This window comes from Hyalella azteca, unplaced genomic scaffold, assembly GCF_000764305.2.
Source record: "Hyalella azteca isolate HAZT.00-mixed unplaced genomic scaffold, Hazt_2.0.2 contig2761, whole genome shotgun sequence".
Lineage (NCBI taxonomy): Eukaryota > Metazoa > Arthropoda > Malacostraca > Amphipoda > Hyalellidae > Hyalella > Hyalella azteca.
This window is the reverse complement of record NW_025933024.1, coordinates 9,943-24,018: the sequence shown is the minus strand read 5'-3', so window position 1 is coordinate 24,018 and position 14,076 is coordinate 9,943. Positions and strand designations below refer to the sequence as shown.

Below are 14,076 nucleotides of genomic sequence, written 5' to 3'. Positions count from 1 at the left end.
GTGGCTAAGGTGACTAGTAGCACTAGGGACGTGTAGTGTGACTAGTTATACCACTAGTGACTAGTCTCCTGCGACCGTCCGCAGGTCGCCCGGGCAGTGACGCTCTACCACCGCGCCGGACTAGTGGCTAAGGTGACTAGTAGCACTAGGGACGTGTAGTGTGACTAGTTATACCACTAGTGACTAGTCTCCTGCGACCGTCCGCAGGTCTGTCTCTTATACACATCTAGATGTGTATAAGAGACAGCGTGTATGCTGGACGTGATTTATAAAGTAAGAAAGACTCAGTTAGAAGTTATATACTAAGTTAGCGAGACCTGTCCGTTAGAAGTTATATACAAAGTAAGTATGACTAGTCAGCTAGAAGTGATGTACCTATAAAATGATTTTGACGTGTCAGTTGAAGTATTATATAAATTAGGTATGACTTGTCTGTTAGAAGTTATATACAAAGTAAGTATGACTATTCAGCTAGAAGTGATATATAAAACGAGTTTGACATGTCAGGTAGAAGTTATATATAAAGTATAACGTATCGTTGGCTGACATATGTTGTATATTCATGATCCCTGTATAGTGATGTATAAAATGAGTTTGACGTGTCAGGTAGAAGTTATATATAAAGTATGACGTATCGGTGGCTGACATATGTTGTATATTCATGCACAGGGCGGCATGCTACCACCTCGCGCGTCAGTACGAGAACGTCAACCAAGTGAAGGAAGCAATTCATTTCTTCACGCGCGCTCATGCGTACGGCAACGCCATACGCATATGTCGGGAGAACGCGTACGACGGTGAGTGGTGGGAGGTGTTGCGGGTGTGACGCTTGGTGTTGGTGTGACACTTGGTGTTGCGGGTGTGACACTAGGTGTTGCGGGTGTGACACTTGGTGTTGCTGGTGTGACACTTGGTGTTGCGGGTGTGACACTTGGTGTTGCTGGTGTGTCACTTGGTGTTGCTGGTGTGTCACTTGGTGTTGCGGGTGTTGCTCTGCCTGCTTACATAAATTTATTTCCCTTCTTTCTTTAGTAGGTGTTGAATTGTGTATAATTTTAATGGTCATTGCTTAAAATTGAATATTATGATCAATTGTTCACTCATGCTAGGATAGGATTACTTTTCCGTACATGCTAAATTAGAAATACTTGTTGTTGTTGTTCGCACAACAACAACAAAAACAACTTATCCACACATGCTATGTTAGGATTACTCCTCCGCACATGTTAGGATAGGATTACTTCTCCGCACATGCTATGTTAGGATTACTCCTCCGCACATGTTAGGACAACAACAACAAAAACAACTTATCCACACATGCTATGTTAGGATTACTCCGCACATGTTAGGATAGGATTACTTCTCCGCACATGCTATGTTAGGATTACTTCTACGCACATGCTATGTAAGGATTACTTCTCCGCACATGCTATGTTAGGATTACTCCCTCTCCCCCTTTCCCTCTTCTAAGACTGCTAAAACATCATCAAAATCCAACGACTTTAAGAAAAAGTAACAATATTTACAAGTTTTTAGCGTCTCTCGAAACTCACGCTTATTTCCTCCCTCTATGAACTTCATCAAAATATAATGACTTTAAGAATAATCTACAATATCTACGCCGCGATATGAACTCTCCAAAATATCATCAAAATCGAATGATTTCTACCATAATCAACAATATCTACACCGATACGGACACTAAAATACCCACAAAATACCACTAATTCAACAATAAGGTATGGAATTTCAGCAGTAAGAGCAACAATAATATTTTTTAGCATAAATCAACAGCAGCAACAAGCAACAAAAAATTTTTTTACCATAAATCAACAGCAGCAACAAGCAACAAAAACACTTTTTACCATAAATCAACAGTATCAGCAAGCATCAATAGAATTCTTTCGCATTAATCAGGAAAATCAACAAGCATCAATAATTTTTTTTATCATAAATCAACAATATCAACGAGTATCAATAATTTTTTTCATAAATCAACAAGATCACTGATTATCAATAATTTTTTATCATAAATCAGCAATATCAACAAGTATCAATGAATTTATTTAGCATAAATCAACAAAATCAACAAACCCCCCCCCCCAGACCAGCTGATGAACCTGGCGCTGGTGGCGGGCCCGCAGGAGCAGCTCGAGGCCGCGCGCTACTTCGTCTCCTGCGACCGCCCGCAGGTCGCCCGGGCCGTCACGCTCTACCACCGCGCCGGACTAGTGGCTAAGGTGACTAGTAGCACTAGGGACGTGTAGTGTGACTAGTTATACCACTAGTGACTAGTCTCCTGCGACCGTCCCCAGGTCGCCCGGGCCGTGACGCTCTACCACCGCGCCGGACTAGTGGCTAAGGTGACTAGTGGCACTAGGGACGTGTAGTGTAGGTGACCAGTGGCACCACTAGTGACTAGTCTCCTGCGACCGTCCGCAGGTCGCCCGGGCCGTGACGCTCTACCACCGCGCCGGACTAGTGGCTAAGGTGACTAGTGGCACTAGGGACGTGTAGTGTAGGTGATTAGTAGCACTAGGGACGTGTAGTGTGACTAGTTATATCACTGGTGACTAGTCTCCTGCGACCGTCCGCAGGTCGCCCGGGCCGTGACGCTCTAGCACCGCGCCGGACTAGTGGCTAAGGTGACTAGTGGCACTAGGGACGTGTAGTGTGACTAGTTATACCACTAGTGACTAGTCTCCAGCGACCGCCCGCAGGTCGCCCGGGCAGTGACGCTCTACCACCGCTGTCTCTTATACACATCTAGATGTGTATAAGAGACAGTGAGTGTANAAACTGTGAAGAACTGCCGCCGAAATCATGTTCGGCGACTTTTAGAATTTCGGCAGTCGATCCTGGCGTCTGAATTAGAGATCTACTGTAAAATTCAAAGGGAAAAATGCACACCAAATCTGAAAAAAATGAATGATGAACGATTGAAAAAGTCACCTCAAAAACTACAAGCCGTTCATGCTGTCAATCGCACCTTTATTGTTGGCCACAACTCAGTGATACTCGAATCTTGATCGTACTTCTTATTTATGAACTACTTCTACTTCATATGTACTTCTTATTTATGAATTACTTTACATTTGACCTGCATGATTAACAAATGTGTACAGTACATCAGTACATTATTTAACGTGCTATGCTAAATACAAACATCAGTGCATTATTTAACGTGACATGTTGTTTTCTATCATGCCGGTTTTCTATCATGCCTTCTACTTCATATGTACTTCTCATTTATGAATTACTTTACATTTGACATGCGCGATTAACAAATGTGTACAGTACATCAGTACATTATTTAACGTGCTATGCTAAATACAAACATCAGTACATTATTTATCTATTTTATTTTTTATATATATATTTATTTATGTTCTCAGTACGAAGCCGCCCTTGAGCTGTGCGTGGAGCACGGCGTGTGGGTGACGGAGGAGCTCGCTGAGCGCTTCACGCTGCCCCGGGACGAGGGCGCCCGTAACGCCATCCTGGAGAAGGTGGCGCAGTGTGCCTACCTGCAGGAGAACTACAAGCTTGCCACCAAGAAGTTCACGCAGGCGGGCAATAAGGTTAGGCCTTGAGGGCGCCACGGCAATAAGGTTAGGCCTTGAGGGCGCCACGGCAATAAGGTGAGTCCTTGAGGGCGCCACGGCAATAAGGTTAGTCCTTGAGGGCGCCACGGCAATAAGGTTAGTCCTTGAGGGCGCCACGGCAATAAGGTTAGTCCTTGAGGGCGCCACGGCAATAAGGTTAGGCCTTGTCTCTTATACACATCTAGATGTGTATAAGAGACATGGCGTGTAGTGTGTGGCTAAGGTGACTAGTGGCACTAGTGACGTGTAGTGTGTGGCTAAGGTGACTAGTGGCACTAGTGACGTGTAGTGTGTGGCTAAGGTGACTAGTGGCACTAGTGACGTGTAGTGTGTGGCTAAGGTGACTAGTGGCACTAGTGACGTGTAGTGTGTGGCTAAGGTGACTAGTGGCACTAGTGACGTGTAGTGTGTGGCTAAGGTGACTAGTGGCACTAGTGACGTGTAGTGTGTGGCTAAGGTGACTAGTGGCACTAGTGACGTGTAGTGTGTGGCTAAGGTGACTAGTGGCACTAGTGACGTGTAGTGTGTGGCTAAGGTGACTAGTGGCACTAGTGACGTGTAGTGTGTGGCTAAGGTGACTAGTGGCACTAGTGACGTGTAGTGTGTGGCTAAGGTGACTAGTGGCACTAGTGACGTGTAGTGTGTGGCTAAGGTGACTAGTGGCACTAGTGACGTGTAGTGTGTGGCTAAGGTGACTAGTGGCACTAGTGACGTGTAGTGTGTGGCTAAGGTGACTAGTGGCACTAGTGACGTGTAGTGTGTGGCTAAGGTGACTAGTGGCACTAGTGACGTGTAGTGTGTGGCTAAGGTGACTAGTGGCACTAGTGACGTGTAGTGTGTGGCTAAGGTGACTAGTGGCACTAGTGACGTGTAGTGTGTGGCTAAGGTGACTAGTGGCACTAGTGACGTGTAGTGTGTGGCTAAGGTGACTAGTGGCACTAGTGACGTGTAGTGTGTGGCTAAGGNGCGCAGCAGAATTGTAGCAGTGAGTTGCGAGTTCGAGACCGCAAAATGTTGTGAATGTTCTGCGATGTTAAGAATCGGCGACAGGCCTACGGCCTAATAAACGCTGAAACCGCTATTATTATTATTATTGAGGAATTCACCAATAGCTTTCCCCTATTCTGCAACGACACTCTGACATTTATGCATGCACATTCAGTTCTCTCCTGGGAGAAATGCCATAAAGATACGTGTTCAAGTTTGCATAGCTCTAAGTTGTTTTCGTATCTGATTACTTCGTTTCATAATTAAAAACGCAACAAGAACTTGTTGGATTACGAAACTTTTTTACAGAAGAAATTGGATACTATTGAACGGAGTAAAAAGATAGACGGAGCGAGTTTTCAGTGACGTTTTCGATTAAGTTTTGTAAGTTTTCCCGTATTAAATAATTTTAGTTATTCCTGAGATTCAACTAGCATGAGCACACGTTTGAAATCGAGAAAGGCTACTTACTACCCGCGTTACTTTAACAAGTCGATTGAGTCGTGTGAGCAGGTGGAGATAGACGAGTACCAGCAGTATGAGAAGGCTGGTGCAGCGCTCATGGAGGCGCACAAAACTCTTGTCAATGCAGTGAATCAAGGCAACGCTGAGGCACGCGACAAAATGAACGCTGTGCAGCAGAAACTCGAGAAGGTGCGACACTTCATTCAACTTAGAAGGTCAGTACGCATGCTGGATATAGTATAGTATAGTAGTATAGTATCTTCGGCATTAAATAAATAGGCCTGGATAGGCCTGTCGATATGATCTTGATTTATTGTTGGATTAGTTCATCACACTACGACGGCAAGACCGACTAATGTTTTCCAAATGTTCATTGAATATGAATTGATACTTTGAGTGTTCGGTGACTACGACTTTGAATTTAGAATAGAATAGAAGTGTCGGCATTGAAGAAATAGGCCCATGGCCTATTTAATTTAATTTAAACATGGTCATCTTGATTAACAATACTTGATTCGAAAATTATCTCGATGGAATAAGGACGAGAACAATAATTATTAAAGTTTTCACTTGTTTTGTTTTTGTGATCAGTTTACTTGAGGACGACGCGGACTCAGCTATACAAGGCCTGTATGAATTACTCGAGGACGACGAGAATAATAATTACTATTAAATACTATTGAAGTTTTCACTCGTTTTGTTTTTGTGATCAGTTTACTTGAGGGCGACGCGGACTCGGCAATACAAGGCCTGTATGAATTACTCGAGGACGCGGACATTGAGTTAGCGGTGAGGCGAGGCGACATCTTCGCAGCCATCGTAGAGCACTACGCCGCCAAGAAGAACTTCAAGAGCGCCCTAGGAACGCTGCAGGAGATGAAGAACAGACTTCCCAAGGTAGTTCCAAGCTTGGTATTTCTGAACAGTGACCAGTGCGCCACTCTTGCTTCCATTCGAGTCCCGAGCGGTTATTTGAAGAATAGCTACTTTATTAGCATGCTAGTGCAGAATTTAAAGGTCGAGACGAAGTTTGTAAGAGTGTTGTCGAGGCAAACATATCTCTGAGTTTCAACTTAACGATACTAAACTTGAAATGACACCAAACCCTGCCTCATATATAAGCTTTACTATTCAGTAAAACCATCAAATTTTATTAGAAAGCGGCTCATAATTCCATGAAATCAATACCTACGTTTCGAAATGTAAAGTACCAGGTATAAATTATAAATTTATGCTACATGTATCGTGTGTTGCAGGTGAACCCGTCGTATTTCGTCTCGGACGAAGCACTGCGGGCCATCGCAGCGGCGACAGGCGCGAGCTTCTCGCCTGCCGCGCGCAGGGGCGAGAGAGGCGAGGTCGCCACAGACGACGACGATGAAGACGAGGAGGTTGTGGAGGAGGAGGAGGACGAAGAAGAAAAACCTACTTTCAAAAATCGCTTTATGAATGGCACTGCTAAATTTCTCTAGTAAACGCATCCGCATTTATTTAATGAGATAACATCACAAGATGAATTTTATCGTGAAAATTGTAAAAATAGTTACACTTTTTTGTTATTTGTAATCCACGTTGTTCTAGTCAGTATCAGTAATGATGCAAGTCACTTCAGTTCCTACTTTTTTGCTGCGTCGTATTAGACGCTTTATTGAAGATGTCTCTAATATTAATAAATATCTTATTTATTTATCTTATTTAGTATTCTTATAGTATGTAATCTAGTATTCTTATTATTTATGTAACTTAAGAAACATTTATCTCACTAGAGAGGCAATGCGATCAATGACAGCAGTGAAGCAAAACATGTAATTTTCTTATTAAATGCCTTATTCAAAGCGCCTAGCAATCATCTCCAATTCTAGCGGGAAGAGATAAACGTTATGCGCCTATACGTATAGTACATTGCAACCGTCCAAAATGAATTAATTTTTGTAAAGTTTATAACAAAACACTAAACTGAAAACTTTCCTTCAAAGCCGCCCATCTTAATAATCGATCAGTTCAAGATTGAGTTGTGCATTCGCGAATTTTTTCGAAGTTAATGTTTAGTCTGATAACAATGTTCGTTTCACTCTTAACATGGCATCAACGGTCTTGCAAAATCATTAATTTTTTTAACAAGTTAGTTTTTCGAAATCTTAGAACGTTTCTATTGCACTTAATAATTACTTATGGTATTTATTCTACACATGTTGGGTCCAAAGTTCTTGAAAGAAGAAATTTTAACACAATAATAAATATAACGTACAAAAGCCTTTTATTTCACTTCAATCTACCAAATTGACAGCTGTGCGAATCGCAGTGCAGGAGCGTGAAAATATTTCCTTTATTTTTGGGCATTTATTAGTGTTCAATTATTCCACCATTCTGTAAATATTCTTTAAATTCTATTGTCAATCTCATTGGACAAAATATGAAAATTGATACCTAGTTAAATTAAGCCTACGTTTACAAAATCAAAAAAGTTTATTTAAATTTGCATTAATGTGTGTACCAGCGCTTCCCTGCTACCTCAGGAAATTAGAAAATAGAAAGAAAATAAAGCAGTACAAAATAAATACAAATAAGTATTTACAAATAAGTACAAAAATAAAGCAGTTAGAAATAGAAAATAAAGCAGTACAAAAATGAACCTAAACTTGTAATCCTTTTAAGCGAAAAATTGTTACTCAACATGCTATTCACTCCAGCATTTTTCATGCATTAACATTTAGCAAACAACACAGAATAGATGCAATTAGGCCTATAAACACAACACTCAAGGAGGTCAAATGTACAATTTCAGAAAGTCAAATGAGAATATAAAATTGATAGTTAAGAAAGATAGTTAAGATAGATAGTTAAGATAGATAGATAGTTAAGAAAATGATAGTTAAGATAGATAGATAGTTAAGAAAATGATAGTTAAGATAGATAGATAGTTAAGAAAATGATAGTTAAGATAGATAGATAGTTAATAAAATGATGGTTAAGATAGATAGATAGATAGATAGTTAGTTATAGCGAGTTAATGTTATAGTGAGTGAGTTAAAGATGATAGTTAAGATAGATAGATAGTTAAGAAAATGACCACGAGAAGTAAATAAAGCTTGAGAAGGTTTTATTAGAACAAAATTGCTTCTTTAAATGATATTGCAATTAAGAATTTCATCGCACATGGCAGATGTTTCTGCACAAAATTGTGCGTACAAAAACAAGCAAAATAAATCATAACTTGAACATTTTAAATAATCCACTCTCAAACTAAATAAAAATTTTTACTTCCATCATAAAATAATTATTAAAACCGTATTATTCGGTATTAAAAATTATATTCCTATACATTATATTTAAATGTATTATATTGTTATTAAAATCGTATTATTCACTATTAAAAATTATATACCTATACATTATATTTAAATGTATTATATTGTGCACCAATACTAAATATATAAATTGTACATAAAAAGAAAGCATGAACATGTACAGCAAATATGACTCATAAAAGGAAGATAAATATGAAGATAAAGCTAGACGTCCATGACGACCTCCGTCTTGATGCCTTCCTCCACGAACTGTAAAAAAAATATACAAATGAGATGCACGTCGTGAATACATTTCTTCCTTCACACAACTCGTACAAACACAAGATAAACGCCATGGTAGACTATGGGTAGGAGCAGTAGACTATGGGTAGGAGCGGTAGACTATGGGTAGGAGCAGTAGGTAGACTATGGGTAGGAGGAGTTTAGAGTCAGTGACAGCATTGCTCCAATTCCTTAACAAATTCATTCAATCGAACAAAAAACACGAAGTATTTACTCTAAAGCTCAAGTCTGTCAATACTGGTACAAGTGAGCAACATTGACTAATGTCGTATATTGTAATGGAAAAAAGCATGAGAGCTCCGCATTTTTTACATCATTCATTAGGAACAGTTAATAAACATGTTTAAATTTAATACTCGTAAATATACCAGCTATTTATAGCACAAGCAAATTTTTTTTAGCACAATTGTACAAGGCATTTAAGATGAGATAACTACAAGATAATATACGGTAGATAGAATTGTTTGAATTTGTAGTCTGAATTTGCCACATAGGTACCTACTTCATCAAGCAGTGGTAGCCTATTGAGTTGTTCAAATGTTTGAATAATTCTATTTTTCTTCATATATAATTTTTCACTTAAAACGCCTGGTTTAATAGGTACTCATGACTAGCCTATAGAGAGTGTGAGTCGTGCAGGACAGGAGACAGGAGGCTGGTGGTGACCTCCTGGTCAGACAGCAGCGCGTCTGAGGCCAGCAGCAGGATGGGCTGCTCAGCGACCCCGGCACCATCGTCTCCTGCATCCTGGCGGCAACCAAACCAACAAAACTTTGATTATTTCTTAGTCTACTTTATAGAACTACGCGTAAGTATACTAATATTACGCCTAAGGTACACAACTGTGTAAAATATTACGTCTACATTACACAACTGTGTAAAATATTACGTCTACATTACACACCTGTGTAAAATATTACGTCTACATTACACAACTGTGTAAAATATTACGTCTACATTACACAACTGTGTAAAATATTATGTTTACATTACAGAACTGTGTAAAATATTACGTCTACATTACACAACTGTGTAAAATATTATGTTTACATTACACAACTGTGTAAAATATTAAGTCTACATTACACAACTGTGTAAAATATTACATCTACATTACAGAAGTATGCATAATATTACGTCTACCAAACACAGCTATGCATCATATGAATAGGTACCATAAATGTGATCAAACTTCACTAGAGCGTAAGAGTTTATAAGAAATGCTATACAGATATCTGAAGCAATGGTTGGTAGAAAAATGAATATTAAAAATCTTAATACAAACAGGTGAGAAGATGGTTTTGAACTGAACAGCTTTCATTAGGTACATATTACACAATACGAAATATAGCTACACTAATTTCAACTCAGATGCATAGAGCCAAGACATTTAAATAGGTACCTACTCTTGAAGTAAGAGGATTAGACTATGAGTAGAACTGTAGAAGCATAAGTCTATGAGTAGGAGTAGGCCTCTATATCTATAATACCTATATAAATACAGCACTTCATAATTAATCAGAGAAGAGTGAATGACATGATATATTTTCATGACATCACTAGCTAATAATAAGACTTAGTATTACATAACAATACTCACAGGCCAATACTCAACGGCTTCAAGAAAAAATCTTTGCTCTTGGGGCGCAGGTTCTCCAGGTGTAATTTCAGTTACTATTTCAGAATTAGAATTTTTACTGATAGTTATATTTTTTATATCACAAGCATTGTTATTATTTTTCCCACATTGAACACAAGTACCACAATTATTGCAGGATTGGATATGATGAACGCTTCGCAAGTGATGGCGTAGAGTGCACACTTGTCTATATTGTCGCAAACACAAATGACATGTAAATTTTCTCTGATCTTCATGCACTACACGATGCTTGAACAGAGAAGAGTATTCAGTGAATCTTTTGCCACAGTCAGGAACTGAACAAACATAAGGTTTTTCTCCCCTATGTATCCTCATGTGGTTCTTAAAATTAGTATCAGATGAGAATTTCTTGCCACAGTTGGGCTCAGTACAGGCATAAGGACGCTCGCCCGTGTGTGTTCTCATGTGTACTTTTAAATTATTGCATGTGCTGAAACCACGACCACACACATCACATACAAAAGGGCGTTCACCTGTGTGAGATCTAAAATGCTTGGCCAAGTCTCCACTCATCTTGAACTTCTTGCAGCAACCCTCAGCAGAACAATGGTAGGGAGTTTCCTTTGTATGGGTTCTCATATGGCAACCTAGAGAATAATTGCTACTAAATGCCTTAGCACAAATTTCACACTTGAATGAACGAAAGATAGTACTTTTTTTCTGGTCCTTTACAAGGCAAGCAGACATGCCACTTTTAGACTTCTTTTCAAGGCTTGCCTTCACAGGTATGATTCCTGAAGTGCCACTGCAACCTGCACATGATAAGAGGGGGTAAACATCCAATTTTGTTCAGCTAAAAACAAAAGCTGTGCTAGAGAAACTGTCATTCTAATTAGATCTTAAAAATAAAAAAGAAGCAATGTACTCATTAATACAATGCTAAAATGAATGCATACATTTATGAAATATAGTGAGAATATTTTAAACAGTGCAAACTAGGTTTAGTATTGAGTGCATATCAATTAATTAAAATTAGTTGGCATTGAATTAGTTGAACATCAATAAATCATCTTCTCCAAATCATCCAGTCATAGAACAGCCATTCAGCAATACAGTGTATTAAAAAATTAAAATAGGAAAGAAGCCTGTGGCAAAAATAACCTGTCATCTCATCCACATTTTCTGAGGTGCGAAGCATTTCAAGTGTAACGGAGTCTCCAGCTTCTGTGATGACATAAACTTCATCTTTTCTGAGCTGCTCCTCAGTTAGAAATATGAGATGTTCATCTTGACACTGGGAAGCATTAGTGTGAAGTGAAGCAGGAAGAATTATAGAGCTGCTACTACCAGATGTATCACAACTTTCTGATATGAACTCGGTGTGCTCTACTGCACCTTCAGAAATAAACCAGCACTGCTCATTATTAGTCAGGAACTTTGCCTGGTATAAGTCTTCTCTTCTCTCATTCACTTTGGCAGGATATGGCATTTTTACATAAACTGCTTTTTTGGAGCTAAGAAGCTTGCCATTTTCATCCAGACATAAAATGGTAGATTCAGGAACATCCTGCAAAAGATAAACATGTAAATTGATTGCACCATTATTGATGAGTAGTGGCCTATGTTACTATTAAAAATCCATCAGAGGAAAAAGTGAAAGTAACTAAAATTTATAACCAATAATAATTCATTTCAAAAGTAATGAGAAGCATCATGCTTACGTACTGCTGGAGATGTAGTATCATCTTTGAATGGAATAGACCCCGCCAGTTGTTGATCTTCTGATTCTGGGGCCATACTTTCAAAACTTGCTAAGTGAACGTAAGTACTTACGCACTATTTTCTTGTCTATGATTGGTGGATTTTGCTTGAAAGGCCATCAATGATTGGCTGATGAACTTATGATCTCTTAACTTTTTTTTTAAAGTTTGGGCACTGTACAGGAATCAGTTTTGCCACCACCTTTCATGACTAAAGTCTGTTGACTGGAAAATATAATAGCAAACATTCAATAATTATAGAGTTGACTTGAACAAAGTGATCAAAATTCTTAAAATAAATCATTAAAATTTTAAATTCTTTCTGCATTACACTTTGCTTTCAACATAGAAGAATGTACTCACTGTCTACTCATATGACTTTATCTGACTCTTCATTTTCAGTTTCAAGGTCAAACTGAACATAATTGCACATTTCTATTTTCACATTTTGCATTTTCTAAAATTCACAAAAAATATGCCACTTAAGAAATAAAAAAAATTAAAAATCACCATACATATACATAGCAATGTTATACAAAAAATGAGTTTACAACAATTTTTATCACTGTCAAAGTTGGTCCAAAAATTGACACTAAAATATGCCATCTTGTACTCCAATCTGCAGATATACATTTACTTGTTTGAAGATGAAGAACTCTACATATTGAGGTCAACCAATTTAAATGGTAAAAATGATTTCAAGGTGCTTTCAGACATTTTGTGAGCAGTAGACTGTGGCAACATAGCGGCACTGGCTTTACCCAACAAGTCGGCCACAGTTGAAAAGATGGACCATGTCACTTTATTGCAACAACAATGTATCATTTGGCTTGCATGGCACACTGCTGTGATGGTTTGAGTCATATCCAAGCAATAGATTCCAATGTATCTGACACAGGCACTCTTTTTCTACGCCAATGGTTCCTAAACTTTTGCATGCTGGCGCCCCCTTGGCTCACCAGTGCATTCCTAGCACCCCCACAGACACATAATTTTCACACACAGACACATACAGCCCTCCAAACAGACACAAAAAAAAACAGATTTTGAATATTTCTAAAAATTTACATTAGAAAGCCAAGGAGAGGTTAAAAAAAATCTTGGTGGAAAACCATTGATGGCAGCTATGTACTGCATGTTTTGTGTACAAATTATCAAACAAACGTTCAAACTTCTGGCTTTGGACTGCCGCCCCCCTACCGCCTTTTTCTTCCTCACCACCCCCTAGATCCTTCCACTGCCCCCAGGGGGGCAGTACCACCCCCTTTGGGAAACACTGTTCTACGCCATCATTGATCAATTACAGCATACCACTGGGGTTAGTCCTCAGCCCTATCCTCTTCTTGTAATATACTGTTGACGTACTGCACATAATTGATTCAAATAGTTTGAATCCACAAATATTTGCTAACTACACCCAAATTTACGACTTTAGTGCACCAGCTGATGCTGCAGCATTGCAGGACCGGATGTCTCTCAGCACAGATGCCAGCCAGCTCAATGCATCAAAAACCAACTTTATTTGGTTCCTGACTGCTCAGCACTGTTGCCAGGAGACTTTTGTGGCTTGTGTAGCACAGCCTATTTGTGCTTATTTATCCTTGTTATTTGCCTTCAGCCTTGCCTTTACCTCACCTCAATGTCTTTGTCCTCTTCTGTTTCAGTCTCTGTTACAGATATTCATTAACTATAAAGCTGAGCCCAATGAATGACACTCAGTTGTGTAACAGAGCGGTCTGACAGTCCAGACCACTCATCCATAGCCATGCTGGTAAGTGAATGTTCACCTGTGTATATATAGTATGTAACTTGTCCGCATTTTAATCAACTTTTGTTTCTTGTAAATAAGGCATTGGTTCTTGATTTATTATGATTCTTTGATTCATTGCATTCACTACTGCATGTTTTCATGATTCCTATTTTAAACAAATAGTCAACTATACTTACTTAAAAGTATGTCATTGCATTCTTCAATAGTGTTCACCTTGCAAACCCTTTTGGTTTTACTTAACTTGCTTTGATTCCATTTAATTATGACTATATCCCTTGCTTGCTTTGTTAAGGTCAAC

At 39.0% G+C, this 14,076-nt stretch overlaps 2 protein-coding genes across 3 annotated transcripts in view; one reads left to right on the top strand and one right to left on the bottom strand.

Moving 5' to 3' along the window:
- Positions 1-6,729, top strand: part of LOC108673307 (intraflagellar transport protein 140 homolog) — a gene marked incomplete in the record, with an annotated part of 12,915 nt that extends 6,186 nt beyond the window's left edge. Inside the window, 6 exon segments of the mRNA XM_047885677.1 lie at positions 670-797; positions 2,107-2,240; positions 3,396-3,581; positions 5,085-5,272; positions 5,771-5,954; positions 6,314-6,729. Coding sequence (XP_047741633.1) covers positions 670-797; positions 2,107-2,240; positions 3,396-3,581; positions 5,085-5,272; positions 5,771-5,954; positions 6,314-6,529 — 1,036 coding nt within the window.
- Positions 6,730-8,477: 1,748 nt separating this feature from the next.
- LOC108673308 (zinc finger protein 143) lies at positions 8,478-12,084 on the bottom strand. 2 transcript variants are annotated; one of them, XM_018161112.2, is made up of 5 exons: positions 11,973-12,084; positions 11,409-11,814; positions 10,248-11,059; positions 9,263-9,394; positions 8,478-8,614 (listed from the first exon to the last, which is right to left on the bottom strand). In XM_018161112.2, the coding sequence occupies exons 1-4, from the start codon at positions 12,042-12,044 to the stop codon at positions 9,263-9,265; spliced, it is 1,422 nt and encodes a 473-aa protein (XP_018016601.1). In that variant the 5' UTR covers positions 12,045-12,084; the 3' UTR covers positions 8,478-8,614. The 2 variants fall into 2 exon arrangements, with proteins under 2 accessions (XP_018016601.1, XP_018016602.1); XM_018161113.2 differs by having other exon boundaries at positions 11,969-12,064.
- Between the last annotated feature and the right edge of the window lie 1,992 nt (positions 12,085-14,076).

Coding starts and splice junctions, on each gene's coding strand:
- LOC108673308 (XM_018161112.2), bottom strand. CDS start 12,044: ATGGCCCCAGAATCAGAAGATCAACAACTGGCGGGGTCTATTCCATTC. Junction 11,060..11,408: donor AAATGTGGATGAGATGACAG/GTTATTTTTGCC, acceptor TATCATGTGCAG/GTTGCAGTGGCACTTCAGGA. Junction 9,395..10,247: donor AAGCCGTTGAGTATTGGCCT/GTGAGTATTGTT, acceptor GGTTGCCGCCAG/GATGCAGGAGACGATGGTGC.